This window comes from Lynx canadensis, chromosome B1, assembly GCF_007474595.2.
Source record: "Lynx canadensis isolate LIC74 chromosome B1, mLynCan4.pri.v2, whole genome shotgun sequence".
Lineage (NCBI taxonomy): Eukaryota > Metazoa > Chordata > Mammalia > Carnivora > Felidae > Lynx > Lynx canadensis.
Genome location: NC_044306.2, coordinates 60,362,313 through 60,384,413, shown reverse-complemented (window position 1 = coordinate 60,384,413; position 22,101 = coordinate 60,362,313). Strand labels below are relative to the sequence as shown.

The 22,101-nt window shown below is 35.9% G+C and overlaps 1 protein-coding gene across 2 annotated transcripts in view; it reads left to right on the top strand.

The window, feature by feature from the left end:
• The window catches only part of ANXA10 (annexin A10), a 97,050-nt gene that overhangs the window by 27,156 nt on the left and 47,793 nt on the right, over positions 1-22,101 (top strand). For both annotated transcript variants that reach the window (XM_030312784.1, XM_030312785.1), the window contains 2 exons: positions 9,724-9,805; positions 19,482-19,576. In XM_030312784.1, coding sequence (XP_030168644.1) covers positions 9,724-9,805; positions 19,482-19,576 — 177 coding nt within the window. The remainder of the gene's footprint in view (positions 1-9,723; positions 9,806-19,481; positions 19,577-22,101) is intronic.

The window sequence follows — 22,101 nt, the reverse complement described above, 5'->3', positions numbered from 1 at the left end:
CATGAGACTTCCAAGCAACACATTTCCACTTGTTGAAATCTAATTAAACATGAGATTATTGCCTCAAAACTTCTTCAGGAAAACTTCCCTTAAACTCTCTTATTTTATGCTAGACTATTTCTTTCCTCCAAATTCTACAGTATTTTATTAGATTTTTGTGATATAAGTTTTCATCTGCCTTAAACCAGTTATGTGTATGCATTTAATTTACAGTAGTAAAATTAATGATAGTACATAGCACAATCTATTACACATACTGTTTATTTCAACTTTCTGAATAAGTCAAATAATTGAATAAATTGACAGGGGATATGATAACCTATTATATGTAACCTATATGTAAAGGTAAAATAAATTAGTGTTTAGGGTGCCTTAAATTATGCACTAAATATCTGCATAAAAATAAGAAATTATTTCAAGTGTGACCACAAAATAATTTATCTAATTATTCAATACAAGACCTACAATATTTAAATCCTATAAGACTACAATAAGTAAGAGCTACATTTATGTATATCTACATATATATTTTGTCAAGCTAATTGTCTCATTCTATATTATGATAATATTAAAGTTAATTCCAAAATTTGACTAACACTACATTAGTGATGTACTAAGTACTTAGAGTTAAAAGTTGAGAACGTTTCCTATACTACTGCACTAAATTCCTAGTTTAAGTCTTTTAGGATGTTAAAGATCACATTCTTGTATTCTAGAGTGCACGCTAAAAATATTTTTATTTCCCCTATAATCTCAATTTTTCTCCTTGAATTTTTTTATACAGATTCATTCTCTTTTAGTTACTCAACTTTTTTATCCTCCATTTTCAGCTTCCACTAATAAGACCCAGTCTCCAAAGTCCATGTCAATTGCAGTCTCTTTGGATCAGTGACATCTTGACCTTGTTTCCAAGCCTCTTAATCTCATTAGAAATATAAGGATAATAAAAGAAGGGAGAGGGTGTTTCTGAATGAGATAAGGTGATCAGGAAATAATTACCTTTTTATTGCATTGCCTACTAAGTAATTTAACTGGGAATTTGCACATAAACTTTAAGCCCAGTCATAACATTACATAGTGCAGAACTAAATTCCAGCTGTGAATTTTAAACACTAAAAGTCAGCATTTAGAACTAATGTGAACATGTCATATTTAACCAAACTTCAAGCCAATTTGGTGAAATCAAAATTCTGACAATCTATTGAAAACTCTGCAAAGGCTAAATCAGCAATGCTGTCAAATCATATACAGCATATACCTCTAATAAAATAACACCAGACAATCTATGTCTTTGGGGAGTTCAAGTCTTGAAGGACCAGGAGGACACATAAGCCAGAGTCTGTGTGGAGGGTGTACACATGAGACTGCCTTAAATACTCTGATTATGTAATGTAAAGTCTGAAGCCTTCCCTAGACTTTAAATTTGTAACATCTTATGTTGTCAACATCTTTTCTCCATATGAGCCTACACAGCAACACATTATTTTTTTTCACCCAGACTCACCCAGATAACTCCTCCTTTTCCCCAGTCTGAAAAAAAAAATTCCACGTACAATACCTTTTAACAAATATTAATGAAAAAATTGTGAATAGCAGGGAGAAATCACAGAAAGTAATTCTACCTCACTATCCATTCTTGTTATTTATCACATCTCTTCCCAAATTGTTTCCTGGAAATCCAAATATTCTTCCTTTATTCATAAGAACAGTTCAATCTCCAAATTTGCACAACTACTCACATTAAGGTTCATTCTCAACAAAACAAAGGAAGATTTATTATTCTTAGAAACTTGGTACAGTTAGAAATGAATATGTTTGGTTGATACATCACTGGTGCTCTAACAGGATATACTACAATTCTGGCCTACGAAAATTGTAGACACCAGGGAAAGAGCAGACAGTTCTACTGGAAGCATCAGGAAGGGTTCCCTGTGAGAGGTGACACTGGAGCTAAAGCCTGAAAGTTAAATCTTGAATAGATGTTTACAAAAATCATAAGATGAATCAGAGATGAATGTGTGCGTTGCAAGGAGAAGGGGAATATTCCCAATTTATGGAACAGAACAAATAAGATACAGCTGTCTCTTTTGGCTGGAGTGTGTGGCTATACGCCATGGTATGGGAGTTGAGAGGTTCAGGAGAGAGAAAATAAGACATAAACCCACAAAGACAGTAAAGGACGAGGTCATGAAGAACACTGTTCACTCTGTTAGAATATCTGAACTAAACCTCACAAGTCATCTATTCTCAGTCATAGGAGTGAGTTGCACCATGCACTGAAAATAATAAATACTGCCATTAATGCTAGTAATCCAAAGTATGGATCCTTTGCTTACAATTTTCATTACTTACAATTCATGTTTTGCTCTCTAATATGAGATTTTCACTCAACAGTACAATATACTCTGTTGAGCAAGCAAAAATAAAATGTCAATAAGGCCAGCATCCTGGTATGTGTTCATAACCCTAGATGTTCCCAGGGATGTTTCTTTTATGTGAAAATCATCCATTCTGTGCACCACAGTAGAAAACAAATATTGAGAAGCATTGCTTTGAGTATTAAGAATCTTAGGTATGGAGGGGCGCCTTGGTGGCTTAGTCGTTTCAGCATCTGGCACTTGGTTTTCGCTCAGGTCATGATCTCACAGTTTGTGGGTTCAAGCCCTGTGTCAGGCTCTGCTTGGGCATTTCTCTTTCTCTCTCTCTCTCTCTCTCTCTCTCTCAAAATTAATAAATAAACTTTAAAAAAAAGAAGAATTTTTAGTCATGGACAGACAAATGATGTGTTTGATCTTTTTAGAAGGATCATCCTTGGCAGTGAAGGCAAATTGGACCTACTTAGCAGCATATTGAAATAAAACCAAAAGAAAGTGGTAAAGTCTTGTACTAAAGCAGTAGTGACAGAAATTTTAAAAAGGAGAATCACATGAAAAATGTTGTAAGGATAGGGCTGACAGGACTGGACTGAAGGGCACAATAGTTGTGGAAGGGCAAGAGAGGGGAACAATGCTTGTCAACCCACCTTTCAGTGTTGTGTTTAAAGCCACTGAAACCCCATCAGAAAATTCTTGTCAGATAGAAGTCTGAGATTAGGTGGCTGAATACCTTCAGGAGAGTTTAATGCATTTGGGCCTGAGCCAATGGCTATCCAAGGACCAATGACCCAAAGATGAATAAATGCCTGGTTCAAGGGAAGTGCTCTATGGAAAGGGAATCCCAAGATTTCTGTAGATTTTCTCTTAGAGTTCTAAAAATCCTAAAGTAATGGGGCGCCTGGGTGGCTCCATTGGTTAAGTATCAGACTTTAGCTCAGGTCATGATCTCACAGTTTGTGAGTTTGAGACCCACATCAGGCTCTGTGCTGACAGCTCCGAGTCTGGAGCCTGCTTTGGATTCTGTATCTCCCTCTCTCTCTACCCTTTCCAGCTCACTCTCTGTCTCTCTCTCTCTCTCAAAAATAAATTTAAAATATTAATAAAAAAATTTTTCAACACTAAATTAACTGGAGATACAGTCATCTCCACTACACCAAAACCAAGGTATTTTGATGATGTTGAACTATTCACTGAAACCTATATTCTAACAAGCATCCAGTCCATGACATCGTCAACATGCATGGCTAATATTTCAGCCTAAAAGTCTTAAGGCATTCAGATTCTCAATATGAGTATAACTCAAAAGACACATGAGAAAAAGGATTAAACTGTAGGTAGCTTATGAGTGCTGACTTTGGAGGCATATGGTTTTACAGACCCTGGCCCTTGGGGTAGCTGTGAATAAGTGAAATATGATGTACTTATTGATGTGCCTATTGATCTGAGATGATGCAAATAATTTTATCAACCTCATGAGCAAAATATATGTGTTTTTTCTCAGTTTTTATTCAGTTCCAGGAAATAATTCAAAAATTTTTCTGTCAGTTAAAGAAATCTATTCATTATTTACTCAGAGGAGATTCTAGAGCTAACTTTAAATCTACAAATTACTCATGCTCTTCTGCTTAGTGAGTTTATGAGGCAGTTTATTCTGTTTTTTAAAAAGGGAGTATTTTGTATTCCTCTGTCAAAACCTAAATTCACAAATGACTAGAAGCAAAGATTATATTTTGATTACCTTGTGGTAAGAATTTAAATGGAAATGACAGGCATTAGAATTTATTTTGCCTTAGACAAGTGATACTATTTCTAAATCTGTCAATTTTAAAAGCAAGATAAATAAGATAATTTTACCGTATGCACATTATTTTTCATGTCACATCTGAAAGTGTCCGATTTTTTGAAATTCCCAATTTGCTCTAACACGAGTATAAAATAGAACATCGCTTTCAGAGGTATATATGCTCAAAACACCCAAAACAACAGCCTCTGACCCTTCCAAAAGACTAAATACTATTACTGCATTCAGTTAAAATACATCTCAACAATTAGTAAGTTAAATCACATTCAGCTAAGCAAGCAATCTGTATTAAGAACACGCTGTTTGTCTCTGTTCAGGAGTGCATTATATCTCAACTGGGTTTCTAAATTACCTACCTCTGCTACCTACCTCACTTTTTTGTGTGTCATCCTTTACTCTCATGCTTAAAAATCTTTATGCCCCTCCCCCGCTCGTGTGTGTGTGTGTGTGTGTGTGTGTGTGTGTGTGTGCGCGCGCGCGCGCCCGCGCGCCCTCTCTCAAAAATAAACATTAAAAAAAAAACATTTAAAAATAAAAATCTTTAAATGTCCCTTTTCAGTGACTGTGAAGCTAGGAAGATTCTGGCCTCACAGAGGACGTAGGGTCACCTTCTGCTCCTCCCCTTTGACCTTCCCTCAAAGCTGCTCAATAAAATAGTTTGACAGGCACGTGGGTGGCTCAGTTGGTTAAGCCTCTGACTTTGCTCAGGTCATGATCTCACAGTTCATGAGTTCCAGCCCCACGTCGGGCTCTGTGCTGACAGCAGCTTGGTGCCTGCTTCAGATTCTGTGTCTCCCCCCCATCCCCCCGCCCCTCTCTGCCTCTCCTGTGCTCATTCTCTCCCTCTCTCTCTCTCTCTCTCTCTCTCTCTCTCAAAAATCAATAAATATTTAAATTATAAAAAAGATTTGATACCTACCCCCAAAAAAGTCTTTAGATGTCCCTTAGTAATCCTGCCTTTGCCACTCCTCGCCTCTATCCTGTTTCTCACATGAATCAGTTTTCAAGACTTACTGTGCTCCCTCTTCCCAGATCACTTACTTGCTCATACATGTGGTTGGAAAATTTTTTGCCCTAGCAAACTAGGAACATCTCCCTCTCCTACACCTGTTCTCCAGGGTAATTCTTATTTGTCTGTCTCCTTTATTTGTCTCTGTTCAATTTTTCTAATACAAAACAATAAATATGATAAATATAATGACTAAAAGAATCTGCTTAATTCATGTATGGTCTGTATTTGTAAAAAAATAAAAAAAGTTTTATTATATTAATTGTGTATAAAACCAGGTCATTCAGCCAAATATTTTATTTTTTAAGAAATCATTTAACTTAAGTAACATCACCAGTAGATGAGAATATTTTCTTTTTTCTTTTTTTTTTTAACATTTATTTATTTTTGAGACAGAGAGAGACAGAGCATGAATGGGGGAGGGGCAGAGAGAGGGAGACACAGAATCGGAAGCAGGCTCCAGGCTCTGAGCCATCAGCCCAGAGCCTGACGCGGGGCTGGAACTCACGGACCGTGAGATCGTGACCTGAGCTGAAGTCGGACGCTCAACCGACTGAGCCACCCAGGCGCCCCGAGAATATTTTTAAAAAAGGTCTCACTACATAGAAAATCATGACATAGAATTAATATGCCTTCTGTGGTCAAGGGACATAAAATATAATTAGAAGGATAAGAAATGAAGACAAAGAATAAATACTTAGGGCAATATGTTATAAAACGATGTGTACCCTATACGACACAGTGAAATTCCCCATTTTAAGAATAGATAGCAAATAGGAGAACATAAAGTACAGATTTTAAATAAAAATGCAGTAAATGCTAGGGAGTTAGTAAAAGAAATGGTCAGCATAAATTTCAACAGAGAGACTGGTATTGTGTATTAAGAAATGTATAGAATATGGTTGAGCACAAATTTTGGGGAAAATATCCAAAGGAAAGATCAAATTACCTTAAAATAGATGGGTATCTACCTATAGTTATATCATAGTCATTTGAAAAAGTTTTATGGCCCCAAACCATTAATCAATCTTTTTTGTTTCAAATTATTTAATTCAGGGAAGAAAATTAAAAATTTATAATTGACTGTTTCAATAGACTTAACTGGTCAGTTTAGTTCAAATGATCATTAAAAGATTGGTGATTGCCAGGGGCTGACAGGGGTATGTGTCAGGGGGGTGGAGAGTGTGGAATTGGGAGATGTTGGTCAAAGAGTACAAGCTTCCAGTTTCTATAAGGAGAAAAAGTCTGGGGATCTAACATAGAGCGTGGTGATTTTAGTTAACAATATTATATCATATACTTGAAAGTTGTTAAGAGTAGCTCTTAAATGTTCCTATCAGAATGAAAATGAAACTGTGAGGTGATAAATGTGTTAATCAGCCTTACTGTGGCAATCATTTTGCATTATATACATATATCAAAACATCATGTTATACAGCTTAAATTTACACAATGTTATATATCAATTACAGCTTAATAAAACTGGAAAAATACTATCATTAAAAGACAAAATCAGGGGGCACTTGGGTGTCTCAGTCAGTTAAGACTCCAACTCTTCATTTCAGTTCAGGTCATGATCTCACAGTTCATGAGTTCGAGCCCTGCATCAGGATCCCCACTGACAGTGTGGAGCCTGCTTGGGACTCTCAGTCTCTCCCTCTCTTTCTGTCCCTTCCTCACTCTCACTCTCTAAATAAATAAATAAATAAATAAATAAATAAATAAATAAATGACAAAACTAGTATACAATGACAAAATAAGTAAAAGGAACATTAAGTGTGTGCCTTATATGGAATAATATTGCTCACTTTAGCTTAATTAAAACATAATAATTGGCATAAAAAGAAATATAATGGGGGTGCCTGGGTGGTTCAGTCAGTTGAGTGTCCTACTTTTGATTTTAACTCACGTCATGATCTCACAGCTCATGGGTTTGAGCCATGCATCAGGCTCCGTGCTGAGTCTGCTTTGGCTTCTCTCTCTGTCATCTCTCTCTCTGCCCCCTCCACACCATGCATTCTCTCTCTCTCAAAATAAGTAAATACATTTTTAAAATAGTAAATAAATAAATAAATAGATAGATAAATAAATAGATAAATAAATAAAATGTTCTACTATGCACTCTCTCTCAAAATAAATAAACTTTAAAAATAAATAAAAAAATGTTCTGCTATGATATATAAATGGGCATAAATGACAAATACATACTAGAAAAATTGTGCTTTGTGAATTACTAAGCTTTTACAATTTTCCTTTACTTCGTGTTGAATTTTTTTCCAGAAGAGTTTTAGCATATTAACAATGCCAGCTGACAAGAAAATAATGAGTTTAAATGGCAAACAATATGAGAACCATAAAGAAAAAAGAAGTAATTTTTACATTATATTGTAAAAGTATGTTGCACTATTAATCTGTACAAGGATTAACACAAGAAAAAATACCTCTTTCACCTACAGATTGTGTCTGATAAGTCATTATAATCATTTACAACTTCCTTTACCTATAAATTTTAGAGTTTTTTTTCTTCCCTATAAAGGTATATGCTTTTATTTTATAGCACTTATTTTATAGCACTCCAATAGAAATTCTGAAAGATCCTAGTCTAGCCAGTAATGAGATGTTTTGTAGTGAAAATTTGCATACTCTGTGCTTAAAATTGCCTACATTAATTTACCACGTTTAAGAATATGTCTTATTGTTTTCAAATACATTTTGTCGTTTATAGTTTAAAAGAGCCCGTTAGCTAATAGCAGACAGCAAAATTAAGGTCTCCAAGGCAAAAAAAAAAAAAAAAATGGTATTGTCCACACAAGACTTATCCAAACAAATCTTCCAACTCCTAAAATAGGGGAAATAAAGTATCTCTTTTCCATGCCTCAAAAAAAAACACTTTATTTTCCCAATGGGGGAAAAAAACTGAGAAAGAACTACGTGGACAAAAAAGGCAATGACAAATAGCAGAAAACAATTTTCACATTCAATAGATGGCTGTTCTCTCAAAAGTTTAAAGCTTTCATTTTTCTAGGATAACAAGATTCAAAAAAAAATGCTTCAGGTGAGGAGAACTCAACCTAGGAATTTACATTAGAATCTACTATTTAAACTGCATTTAATAAGTAAAAGAAAAATCAAAGTCTATCTTCTTAATAGAGACCAATGGAACAGGTTAGTGGATAAAGGAGGTAACACTCATATTGTCTCCTAATAAATAGCTCCCAGAATTGAGGATTGGCTCAAGAGAAATTAGTCTCTGGATCATTTCCACTAAACTTGAATATCAGAAGCAAACTGCATGCACTTTAGCAATGTAAGATGCATACCATATTTTCATTTTAATTATGTACATCTGCCATATATGTAATTAAGAAGAATGTCTTACTAACATGGCTGTACTTATGAAAATATGGCCATAGCACAATTGATTCCCAGTCTCCTTCAAATAGACAGCCTCATGATCATTAATATTAGTCAAATGAAATCCAAACAGAATTTAAATTTTAGTTTTAATTCAAATGAACAATGCTCTTAACCCCCCAAAATCTTTTCATAAATATTTTGGTATTTGTATATGTATATTTCTTGGACTAGAAATGATGGTGCAGTCTTCTCATTAATTAATTTTCTACTGTTAGAAAATGGGCACTAGAAAACTTCATCTTCATCTAAGATATTATTCTTGCAGAAGAGCTTGGTGAATGCTTGAGTTCTCAAGGCCTAGTAGACCCATTTGCTAGGGGAAGGCTTTTTCTCCCGATGTTTCTGGCCACACTGACAACAAACGGAGGGGAGGGGCGGAGTTCCCATTCTTAATAAATTTTGATTGACAATTCTTTTGTGCTGAGTATGATGTTACAGTGCCTAGCCCTGGCTGGCTCTGTCTGAAATAATAGACTATGTGTATTCAAAGCCCAACACAAATGTTCTGCCATTTTATTATTAGCAAGAGAGAGAATTTAAATGGAATGTCAGTCAGGTTTTTATGTTTTCCTCTGCAGCTGCAAGTTTCAGCTAAAAAATCTCTGCCCTATCTATATCACCTAGATTTTTATGAATCCCATAATCCAAATTCAAATATGTCTGTTTTCTCTAACATGATTTTAAGGTCCCTGATGCATAAAAAAGCTATGGTGGCAAGTGCCACTTCTATTTCATATGAATGTCATGAATCCCCCCCAATAGAGTTCTCTCTTCAGTTTCTCTAAAACAGCCATCAACTCCTGAGAAAATGTTTACTGTTTATTACAAAGATTTATATTTATTTGGCTTTCACATTTTCTACTATTGGTTCTAGTATCTCAATTTCCTAGATGAATAATAGATGTCAATATAATAAGGCCAGTGGATTAAAAAACAACAACCAAATTTGCTCCATGCAATTAATACACAATTAACACATCTGTCTAATAGATTTATGTGTATGTCTTAGAGTAATTTCAATATACGGAATGTATTTTTATTTCCATTTATCTGCAAAAAGAACTGTTGAAATCTTTCTGGTAAAACACTGCAATCTCTTTCTCATTCACCCTTCCCACCAGGTGCAAGGAACCATCTTCCCAGCTCCCAATTTCAACCCCATAATGGACGCCCAAATGCTAGAGGGAGCACTCCAAGGATTTGGTAAGCCAGATCATTTCTATCATCTTTTACTGTAATTTTTTCACTTTACCTTGCTTTAATATTATAATATGGGTGTAAATAGCTGATGTCTAGTGGAAGGCAAATGTGGATTAAAACAAAAAGCTGGGCAATGAACTAGAATAAGAAGAAAAATAATAGAAAAGGACAATAATGGAGAAATTAATTTGTGCTCTCAATTGCAAATCTGATCTTCACATGTTGTTATCTTAAATCCTTAAATGTCTCACCACTAACTACTAAATGAAACCCCAAACCAAAAAAACCTTAATCTGGGGAAAAACATCTTTCTTTGCCTTTGTTTTCTAGCCTTTTTTTTTTTTTTTGCTACTTCCATTTCCAGCTAAATCATCCCCAAATTGGATCTGCTTTTCCACATCTCTATAAACTAGTCCAATAATCCCCTGCCTGTAATGCTTTTTTCTTCTCCTGTTATTTTGTATCCAAATTCTATTCAAGATCCTCTTCAAATAGTTCCTCCTCTTTGAATTGTTCTTTGGGGACTCCAGACCCAACAAACCATGCCAACCTCTGGGGCACCCTCTCCTGCATTCCTATGTCACTGATCTCATTTTCTTTCTTTTTTTTTTAAATTTTTTAATGTTTAATTATCACAGAGAGAGAGAGGGATGAGCAGAGGAGGGGCAGAGAGGGAGACAGAATCCAAAGCAGGCTCCAGGCTCTAAACTGTCAGCATAGAGCCCAAGGCGGGGTCCAACCCATGAACTGTGAGATCATGACCTGAGCCAAAGTCAGATGCTTAAGGGACAGAGCCACCCAGTCACCCCCAATCTCATTTTCATCGTGCTTGTCCTTTTGTGTCACTACTGACTTCAGAGAGTTCCCAGAGCATAGAGTTTGGCATGCGGATTCTTAATTGGATATTCAATGAATTGAATCTAGAGTTTACAAAAGGAATATAGAGATAAGGGAGGAAAACTATTGAGTTCTTTTTTAAAAGATTTAATTTTTAAGAAACGAAATGGAGGGGCGCCTGGGTGGCTCAGTCGGTTAAGCGTCTGACTTCAGCTCAGGTCACAATCTCCCGTCCGTGAGTTTGAGCCCCACGTCGGGCTCTGTGCTGACAGCTTGGAGCCTGGAGCCTGCTTCCGATTCTGTGTCTCCCTCTCTCTCTGCCCCTCCCCCATTCATGCTCTGTCTCTCTCTGTCTCAAAAATAAATAAAAACATTAAAAAATTAAAAAAAAAAAGAAACGAAATGGAGCTGTTAAACATCCATATATTTTCCTTAACTAAAACCTGTTTTAAGACTTCTGGTGAGCATGAAGATAAATATCGAAATGTTTGCACAGAACATGCAAAGCCTTTCATAAGAAATTAAGCTCTTAACTTTAAAGATAAGGTAGCCTTTAAGAGAACTATGCTCTGTGTGTGTGTGTGTGTGTGCATGTGTGTACATGCACATGAACACATGCATGCATGCTCCTTTTTGTGTTTTATTCACTAGCAGAATCTCAGAGGAAAACAATAAAGGACTTTAAATATGCTCTCTAAAGTTGACTTTAGGAGTTTGCAAGCTTTCATGCCTTTTAAAATATCAGTCATAATAGAAAAAATACAGAGACAAGTTAACAAAAAGTTATAGATTAACTTTGTCTACAGGAGAGTAATTTTTGCTTTAAAACTATAGATCAATCTATTCACTGAAAAAAATTTTCTTTCCTCCAATTTCAATTTTCCTGTCATAGCAACTGGAGGGTCAGAATATGGATTCATTTTGACCATTGTAATTTTTTGCTTGTCAGTGTTTTAGACTGAAGAATTTCAGGAGGTTTTGGTTTTCATTGCATACTGTCCACTCTGGCATGCCAGAGAAAGAACACAGATCAAAATGCTTTAAACATCTATCCATCCTGATGACTCTGAACCATGAGATCATGACCTGAGCCAAAGTTGGACGCTTCACCGATTGAGCCACTATGGTGCCCCACAACTTAAGACAATTTTTGTTAATACTTCTCATTTTCATTTGCTTTAGAGTATTTTTTTTGCTTTCTTGTTTTTCTAAATAAAACACAGCAGCCAGAAACTAGAAGCTTCTGAAGAGCAAAAGAAACAACAGCATGGAAAAGCAAACTACAGAAAGGGAGAAAAGATTTGCAAATCATATACTTGACAAGGGATTAATATCAATTACAGAAGAATCTCATACAACTCAATAGCAAAAAACAAATAATTCTATTAAAAATGGGCAAAGAACCTGAATAAACACTTTCCCAAAGAAGACATATAAATGGCCCATAAGTACATGAAAAGGTGCTCAACATCACTAATCATCAGGTAAATGCAAATAAAAACTATGATGAAATATCACTTCACACCTCTTAGGATGACTACTATCAAAAAAGACAAGTAATGTGGAGAAAAGGGAATTTCCACTGGTAGGAATGTAAACTGGTATAGCCACAATGGAAAACAGTATGGAGGTTCCTCAAAAAATTAAACACAGAACTTCCATATGACCTAGCAATCCTACTTCTGGGTGTTTATCTAAAGGAAATGAAGTAACTCTCTCATAAAGATATCTGCACCCCCATATTCACTGTAGTATTTTCACAATAGCCAAAACATGAAAGCAACTTAAGTGTCCATCAACAGATGAATTGATAAAGACAACGGGATTCTCATTCTCTCTCGCTCTCTACACACACACACACACACACACACAGAGTGGAATATTATTCAGCCATAAAAAGAAGAAAATCTTGCTATTTGAGAAAACATGGATAAATCCTGAGGGCATTATGCTAAGCAAATGAATCAGAAAGACAAATACTGTATGATATAACTTATATGCAGAATTTAAAACAACGGAACTCATGAAAACAACCAGGGGCTGAGGGGTGGGGAAATGGGGAGTTACTGGTCAAGCTTTCAATTATTAGAGGAATAAATTCTGGGAATCTAATATACAGCATTGTGATTACAGTTAAGAATACTGTGTTGAGGGGCGCCTGGGTGGCGCAGTCGGTTAAGCGTCCGACTTCAGCCAGGTCACGATCTCGCGGTCCGGGAGTTCGAGCCCCGCGTCGGGCTCTGGGCTGATGGCTCAGAGTCTGGAGCCTGTTTCCGATTCTGTGTCTCCCTCTCTCTCTGCCCCTCCCCCGTTCATGCTCTGTCTCTCTCTGTCCCAAAAATAAATAAAACGTTGAAAAAAAAAAATACTGTGTTGTTTGTTGTGATGGTGAGAACATTTAATATTAACTCTCTTAGACACTTTCAAGTACACAACACAGTAATCCCTTATCAAGTATATGATTTGCAAATCTTTTCTCCCTTTCTTGTAGTTTTTTTTTTTGTTTTGTTTTTTCATTCTGTTAATTGTTTCTTTTGCTCTTCAGAAGCTTTCGAGTTTAATGTAGTCTCACTTGCTGATTTTTGACCTGGCTACTGTGCTTTATTTAGAAAAACAAGGAAGAAAAAAAAATACCTTAAAGCAAATGAAAATGAGCAGTTTTAACAAAAATTGTCTTAAGTTGTGGGGCACCAGGGTGGCTCAGTTGGTTACGCATCCAACTTCGGCTCAGGTCATAATCCCATGGCTCATGGGTTCAAGTGCCATGTCAGTTTCTGTGCTGACAGCTCAGAGCCTGGAGCCTGCTTCGAATTCTGTCTCTCTCTCTCTCTCTCTATCTCTCTTTCTCTGCCTCTCCCCCACTCATACTCAGTCTTTCTCTTTCAAAAATAAACTTAAAAAATTTTTTTAATTAAGTTGTATAAAAATTCACCAATCATACTAAAAAGGAATAACTCTCAGTTAACATTCGTTAATAGTGCAGTTCAGTATCCAGTTCCTTACCAGTCGAAACTGTCTTCGTTATCCGTGTAATCTCAGAACAACTGTGTTTATTTTGTCTCAGTTAACAAATATAATTTCCAAATCGTCCTTGTGAGATACTGGACAACCTGAATTATTTTTAAACTACATGCCTGAATTTTCACAAAGCTGCATACAAGTCAAAATTAATCTGTTTGAAACAGTCCATGCTATTTGCCTTGTTCAGTCTTTGTCACCATTAAGTATAATGTTCCCTATAGGTTTTATTCAGAGTTTTCATCTTGAATACGTGTTGGATTTTTTTCAAATGCTTTTTCTTCATCTGTTGATACAGTCAACAATTTTTCTTCTCTATTATGCCAATTGATTTTCAAATACTGAGATAAGACCTGAATACCTGAAATAAACACCACTTGGTCATAATACACAATTCTTTTTTACAACATTGAATTCAATTTACCAGTTTTTTAAGGAAATTTTACTTCTGTGTTCATGACAGATACTGGTCTGTAGTTTTCATTTCTTCTAATATTTTCTCTAGTTTTGGTATTAGGGTAATGCTGACCTCATAGAATGATTTAGGAAGTATTTCCTCTACTACTATCTTCTGGAAGAGATTGTAAAAAAAATCATATAATTTTATTCTTTAAAAGTTTGGTAGAGGGGCACCTGGGTGGTTCAGCTGGTTGAGCATACAGCTTTGATTTCAGTTCAGGTCATGATCCCAGGGTCATGGGATCGAGTCTCTCACTGGGCTCTATTCTGAACATGAAGCCTGCTTAAGATTCTCTTTCTCTCCCTCTCTCTCTCTCTCTTTCTCTTTCTCTTTCTCTCTCTCTCTCTCTCTCTCTCTCTCTCTCTCTCTCTCTCTATCTCTCTCTCCTTCTGCTCCTCTTCCCTACTGATGCTCTCTTTCTAAAATAAAATTTTTAAAAAATTTGGGAGAGTTCACCAGTGAACCCATCAGGGCCAGGTGCTTTCTGTTTTGACAAGTTATTAGTATTTATTTAATTTCTCTAAAAGACATAGGCCTATTCATACTATTTTTCTTTGTGTGAGTTTAGGTAGACTATGTCTTTGAAGAAATTGTCTATTTCATCTACAGTATCAAATTTGAGGGCACAGAGTTGTTCTTAGTATTCCTTTACTATTCTTTTCACATCCATAGTATCTGTAATAACATACTTCTTTCGTTTCTGATATTAGTAATTATATCTTTTCTCTTTTTTTTCTTAGTTAACCTGGCTAGCAGCTTACCAAATTTATTGATTTTTTTCAAAGAATGAGCTTTCAGGTTAAATGCTTTTCTCTATTAATTTTCTGTTTTCAGTTAAATTGATTTCTACTTTAATTTTCATTGTTTCTTTGCTTCTGCCCACTTTAGATTTAATTTGTTCTTTTTTTCTGATTTCTTAAGGTGGAAATTTAGGTTAGTGATTTTAGGTCTTTCTTAATTTCCCACATATTTATTCAATGCTACAAAATTTCCTCTAATCATTTCATTTGCTACATACCACAAATTTTAATAGCTTATATTTTCATTTTCATTTGGTTTGAATTTTTTAAATTTTCTTGAGTCTACTTTGACCCATGTGTTATTTACAAGTGTGTTGTTTAATCTCCAGGAATTTTAGAGTTGTCCAGCTATCTTTCTGTTACTTATTTCTAGTTTAATTCCACTGTGGTCTGAGAGAATATTTTGCATAGTTTCTATTATTTTAAACCAGTTAAGGTATATTTTATGTAGTCTTAGTGTTACATATGAGCTATAGAAGAATAAATAATCCATTGCTTTCCTTGGATGCAGTTGGATGAAGTATTCTATAGATATCAGTTATATCGACTTGATTGATGATGTTGCTCATTTCAACCATGTTCTTACAAGTTTTCTGCCTGCTGAATCTATCCATTTATGATAAAGAGGCATTAAACTCCAGATAAAATAGTGGATTCATCTGTTTCTCCTAGCAATTCTATCAGTTTTTGCCTCATGTATTTTGATGCTTTTTTACCAGGCTCACACACATTAAGATTTATAATATCATATTGGAGAATTGGCCCCTTTATCATTATGGAATGGCCCTCTTTATCCCTAATAATTTTCCTTCTTCTGAAGTCTTTTGTGTTAAAAATAAGATAGTTACTCCAGCTTTTTTTTCATTATGTTAGCATAGTATATCTTCCTCTATCTCATTACTTATAATCTATCTGTGTAGGCCACTCAGTGTTATTTAGATATAATTTGAAATTTTAGTAATAAGTATTTTCTTGCCTGGTAGGACACTTTTACCTATTTGACCATATAGTCAATGTTCATTATTCATAGATTCCACATTTGCCCATTTGCCTACTGGCTAAAATTTACTTATAACACCAAAATCAATATTTGTAGTGTTTTCATGGTCATTAACAGACATGTGCAGAGACATGAAAACTTTGAGTCACCAGAGTACCTACTACCAACTAAGATTAGACAAAATGATGCTTTGCCTCCTTGCCACAGCTCTCATACTGTTAACAAATATTCTTTTTGTAGTCTATTTAATGCTACATTTTTTGCATCTTTATGCTTTTGGTTGGTGATTGTATTCTTTAAAATGCCGCAACAAATGTTGTGCTGAAGTGCTGGTGAGTGTTCCCAAGCACAAGAAGAAATATTATGGAGGAAACATGTGCATCAGATAAGCCTCATTCAGACATGAGTTCTAATGCTGTTGGCCATGAGATCAATGTGAATAAATCACTAATATAGTACATTCCGAAAAAAAGATAAAATTCACTGACCAAAGCATGAAGCTGTCCAGAAAAATGCTAAAGTAACATCTGTTCTATGTTATGAAGCTATGGAAAAGCAGTTAAATTTGTGAGTTCATGAGATGACAAGCTAATAATAGTATAAAAAAGTGTAGCTATCAGCTTTCTTCTGAAAGTGCTAGATGGCTTGCATGTTTCAAAAGGTGATAGAGTATAAAACTGTTAAACTTTCAGCTGAACAAGTTCTGTAGATCAGTAGGCTGTAGAAGAATACCTCCTTAAGATATTCTTTAAAAATACCTCTTAAATTTTATACAGAAAAATTTTATACAAAAAATATAAATTTTATACATGAGGAAATGAAGGCTTTCAATGCTGATGAGACAGGCATGTTTTACCAGGACATTGGCTAACAAATATATGTAACGTAAATGGCATTTCTGTTGACAAAAATGTTGTGACCAGAGGTTGTAGAAACACAACTGTATACTTCCCCTCAGAGAAATAGTTCAGTATCTGTTAATTCAGTGTTCATGACACCTGTGTAGAAAACTACCACAAATAACAAGAATCAACTGTATATTGTAAAAGCTTACAAAACTGCTATGGTTCATGATGCCATGCTTTTCTGTTAAACCAGAAAATAAGAATTATCTAGAAATTCTTGTCATAATGTAATAAGGTAAGTAAGAAAAACTTACAGTTACTGTAAAGAAGAAATCAAAATTCTTATTATGTGCAGAGTATATTATTTGTATCTCAAAATCTAAGCTAATCAACTAAAAAGTTACTAAAAATTATGGGTTCAATAATTTTTCTGAATACAAGGCAATGTTATGTTTACACAAATTCAATATCATTTATTTAATTATGCAATTATGTGTTAAGAAACAAAATACAAATGATGTAACTTTAAATGTCAACAGTCATGCAAACATGATTTTTTTTTAATGTTTACTTATTTTTGAGAGACAGAAAGAGACAGTGTGAGCAGGGAAGGGGCAGAGAGAGGGAGGCACAGAATCAGAAGGAGGTTTCAGGCTCTGAGCTGTCAGCACAGAACCCGACATAGGACTCTAACTCGTGAACCATGAGATCATGACCTGAGATGAAGTCAGACGCTTAACTGACTGAACTACCCAGGAGCACCGCAAATATGAATATTTTTAACAAAATAAAGTTTCTTGTCATTTTCAAAAACTCTACAAGCCGTTACTAAGTCTTTTAGAAAAGAAAAACACCGAAATAACTTAGCAAATACAGTGACAAAAACACAACTTTCGACATGGATTCCTAAATTTAGCTATTTTAATTAAAAATGTTTAATACATTTTTGAGGTCCATATTAAGTTAATCTGAAATATCCTGGAAAAATAAATGAGCAAGAATTGGTAAGAGCACTTTGAAAAATGAAGATTCAGTCAGAGGTAGGTTGTAGATAATCTCAATGGAACAACAAAAAGCAGAAGAATATAATAATTATATAAGTGTGATCATAGTAAAAATGACAATAGATATAATTTAAAAATCTTCTATTTATTATTAAAAATTTGTTCGCTTTGGAATTCCCATCATGAAGTTAACAGATTCCTACAGAACTACTTAACACCCTTTGAGTCCAACGCATTAACCAGCTAACCCCAGGGGAATATGATGCTGTCTGCCTCTCACAAACCATAAATTTCAGTTTTTGGAGCTGATTCTTTGCCTCTCTCCTTCCATTTTACACCTTCAGATCATTTCTCTCACCTGCATAAAACATCCTCCTCTTCCTTTTGTTTCACTGGGCATAGTTATCTATGTAAATTCTAGTCACTAGCCCTCATTGACTGGATATTTCAGCACCTGACTCAGCTTTCCTAAGAACCTAAGGGCATCCAGAATGGCTTTAATTTCCCAAAAGATTATCTGCTTAACAGTCTAGCCTTTCAATTCATTTTTCTCCTCATCTCCATTAAATATCTCCTTTTGTCAAAGAAAAGTTGTACCACACAGAATTAAACAGGCAAGGAAGACTTTATTCAAGACTATTGCAACAGAAATCAAGACTTTACCAACAGAGGAGAAAGACTGAACTCAGTTCCTCTGAAACAAATGGCAAGAAATTTTAAGCAGAGTGGTAGGAGGGCAGTGAACCAGTTGAAAAGTATTGGAGAACTCTGGGAGTCAGGGGTGTTTGTCAATGTGATTAGGCCATCTGTGTTTGCTAACTAGTACTTAAGAAAGTTAGGTTCTTAACCCTCCCACAGAGACTGGGAGATAGGGATTCTTATCTTTCTTGATGATTATATTTCAAAGGGATGGCTCCCAAGTTTTTGGGAAAGACATTTCTGGATTGTAAACTGGCAAGTGATTTGACAGAAGATTTATATCTCAAAGGAAAACGAAATTACAGTTGCAAGTTTTCCAAAGTAAATGCTCTCAGAAGGGGAGATCAAGCAAGGGCTTATGGTCAGAAAGAAACCTGTCTAAATTTTGGTCAAGCTGAGGCAAATGTTAAGGCCTTCTTGGTCACTCTGCTATGACTGTAATTAGAACTAAATTTATCTAAACTAGTTGTGCATTTGGGTGTTATATCAGTATAATGAATTGGCGTATAAGGAAATGGAGGCCGCATAAAGCCCAGAAACAGCCTCGGTTGCAGGACAGAGAGACCATATTCCGTGCAAACCATGAGAGGTTCACACAGTCCCTCACAAGGGTACACATCCCTTGTACTTTCATAATTTCTTTCTCCACAAGGAAGGATCTTTTAAATGAGAAAGATGTACTCCTTTAAACACCAATCAGCCTAAAGTCAAGGAAGCCTTTTTCAGTGGGGTAGGAGAGATGGCTGAAGAAAGACCATATTTTTTATTCCTCTGTATTTTTTAATTGGATCCTTTTAAAGGAAAGTCTGTAGTAATAGCACCAAATTGAGATATAGGAAGAACCAAGCCTTCATCAAGTGTTGCTCTGTGATTTCCAATTTTAGTTAAAATTGCTCACTGCTTTAAAGTACCATCAGGGAAAATGCTCGCACAATGGTTTTTGATCCTTAGATAATGGGTTCTTCCAAACTACAAAGTAGCAACTTTACTAATCTTCAAATATTATTCTTTTCCAGGCTGTGACAAAGACATGCTGATCGACATTCTAACTCAACGTTGTAACGCACAAAGGCTGATGATTGCAGAGGCATATCAGAGCATGTATGGCCGGGTAGGGTCTCTTTATCTTGACCTATTTCTAGGACAAACTCCTGGGAAATGACAACACTCTCAGAAAACAGATACTGTTATTCTTTTCAGTCTTGCAGATTACAAAGATCTCAGACTCCACTGTATGTCAGACACAGAGTTCCTATGCCTCTAACATGTTTCAAGGAATGTAAGAAAGACGTATCTATGTGTGAGGCATGTTCACACTGACTCCATCAGTCCTTTCTCAAAAATCACTCAGCTTCATAAAATGAAAGTTCTGGTGGCCTTACACTGCTGGTTGGTCCAATTAGGCTAAAAATGTTGCGCTGGAAACACCCCTGTGTCAAGCTTTAGGGAAGGCATGGAAAGGGCTAATGATCACTAGGTCAAAAAAATAAGATCTTTCCTGCAATTCCCCACAGGTCTTCACCTAACTCTCAACCAAAGTGAATTCTGTACTAGCTTTTCTTCTCACAGCATGCAGTTATAGAGACCATTAAAAAAGAATGGCAGTTAAAAATAGTTTAAGGCAATAAAACTATCCTTAGTGCTTTAAAGTAATCACATTCTAATTTCAAAGCAAGTACCATTAAAGATTCCTTTCTTTTGTTATGCATTTAAACCACAGATTCAGAACAAAAACTCTTCAGGCCAAAAGGGCCTGAAATAGCAATTACTTTGTCAACTGAGCATTATTGATGAAACACTATCATAAAACTTTCTTGATAGAGTTAGCTCTTATAAATTCACTCCATCTCTAAACCTCAGTCTTTGAACAGCTATAATACAGGAATAAAGGATAGCCCTCTCTTGTAGAATAAACTAATAATCGAAGAAGCTACCACTACTGGTGAAATTAGTTGAATTATGCCACGGAAGCAAACCAGTTATGCTTTTTCCCAACCCCCCCCCCCCCCAGTAAAACTGCTACCTTAGCTTATGTTCCAGTAACACCAGTGCTCGTTTTCTTTTGAAAGAGAATGCAAAAAACCATAAAAGTTGTAGCATTGCAAATCTAATATTGTTTTAATATGCGTACCACTAGAACAGTGGTCATTTTTCAGTATTTTTTTTAACCCAAAGGTTTACATACATTTTATACATCAGGTTAGTTTAGGTTGAAGCATTATTTCATCACATTCTACAAAATTACACTAGAACAGATTAAAACGATTAAAAAATGTAATAGTTCCACTCAAGGAATGTAAAATCTATTAAGCAATTTATACTTTCAATGGTTGTAAAGTTTGTTAAACTCTACCTTCTGCTGAATAATCCATACTGCGTGGAAAAGCTTGGCTAATCACCCAATCGCACCAACGGATGAAAAGGAGTCATGCAGGCCCCTTTCCTCCAAAATATCTTTGTCATACAATCAGTTATCATGTCTTGAAAATTAGTTTTCCTCTCGTATTTCTCTCTTTTTCCCCACTAACACAGTCTTGATTCATTTGGCGCCCAGGCTAATGTGAAACTCCTAACTGATACCTGCTACCCTCGTGCCTTCCTACTCCGAACTATCCTCCATACTGAAGCCAGAATGATTCCAACTCTAGATTTCTGCTTTCTGGCTTTAGTTCCTGAATATTTATCTTGTTTCTCCCTTACATATATATCCACAGGTCCGCTGAATAAACCAAGGCCTTCTCCGGGCCAACAAAGCCTTGCTTTTATTCTCTATTTTAAGCCCTCTCCCCCTTCTTCACACGCCATCAAATGCAACCAAACTGATCTACTTATATTTCTACAATTTATCTGTGCCTGCTCCCTTATCTTCGTTCAGGGTGTTTCATCTACTCCAGTGGCCTGACTCCCCTCCTCCCCAAGCTGCACACCTGTTCATCTCCCCAGATACTGGGCATTTCCTCACACCAGTAACCCCAAACACAGTGGAACAGACTTGTGCAGCTATTGCATTCTTTATATAACTTCCCCCTCGGTACCTAATGACACGCTAGTGAACTTGTCTGTACGTGTTTCCCTTTACCAGAGTCCAAATCCTCTAAAGTTGGAATGCATTTCATCCATCCCTCGAGTTGAGCGCAAATGTCTATCTATCATGCAGAGATTGCTGAATTATCTTTGTTGAATGACAGTGTGAAGGCATAGTTTTGGCTGCTCCAATAAATCTTCCCCACCTGTCTCACTCACCCTCTGCCCCGGGTTAGGTGCTGCCTTCCAGGGCCCCAGAGTTCCCTGTACATAATGGGGCCTTGCCACGCTGGGCCGTGTGGGTTTACTGTCATGTCTGGATGACTAGACTGTAATCCTCTAGAAAATCAGGGACTAGGTTATTTGCTACTACTCTCCAGAGCTTATCCAGGGTCTAACAAAGAAGATGTATTTCATTTATAGGATAAGGGAATCTAAGGAATTATATTCTGCCTATTTACACTTTGTTTAAAAAAGAAGAGGGGACATCCCTGTATTATCCACTTTATACTTAATGAATATTCATAGATTGCCTAAATTTCTCTTTTCCCTCATTCCCTGCTCTAGCTGCTCCCAGGTCAATTGGCCCGATCTTCAGTTAGAGCTTCCTGA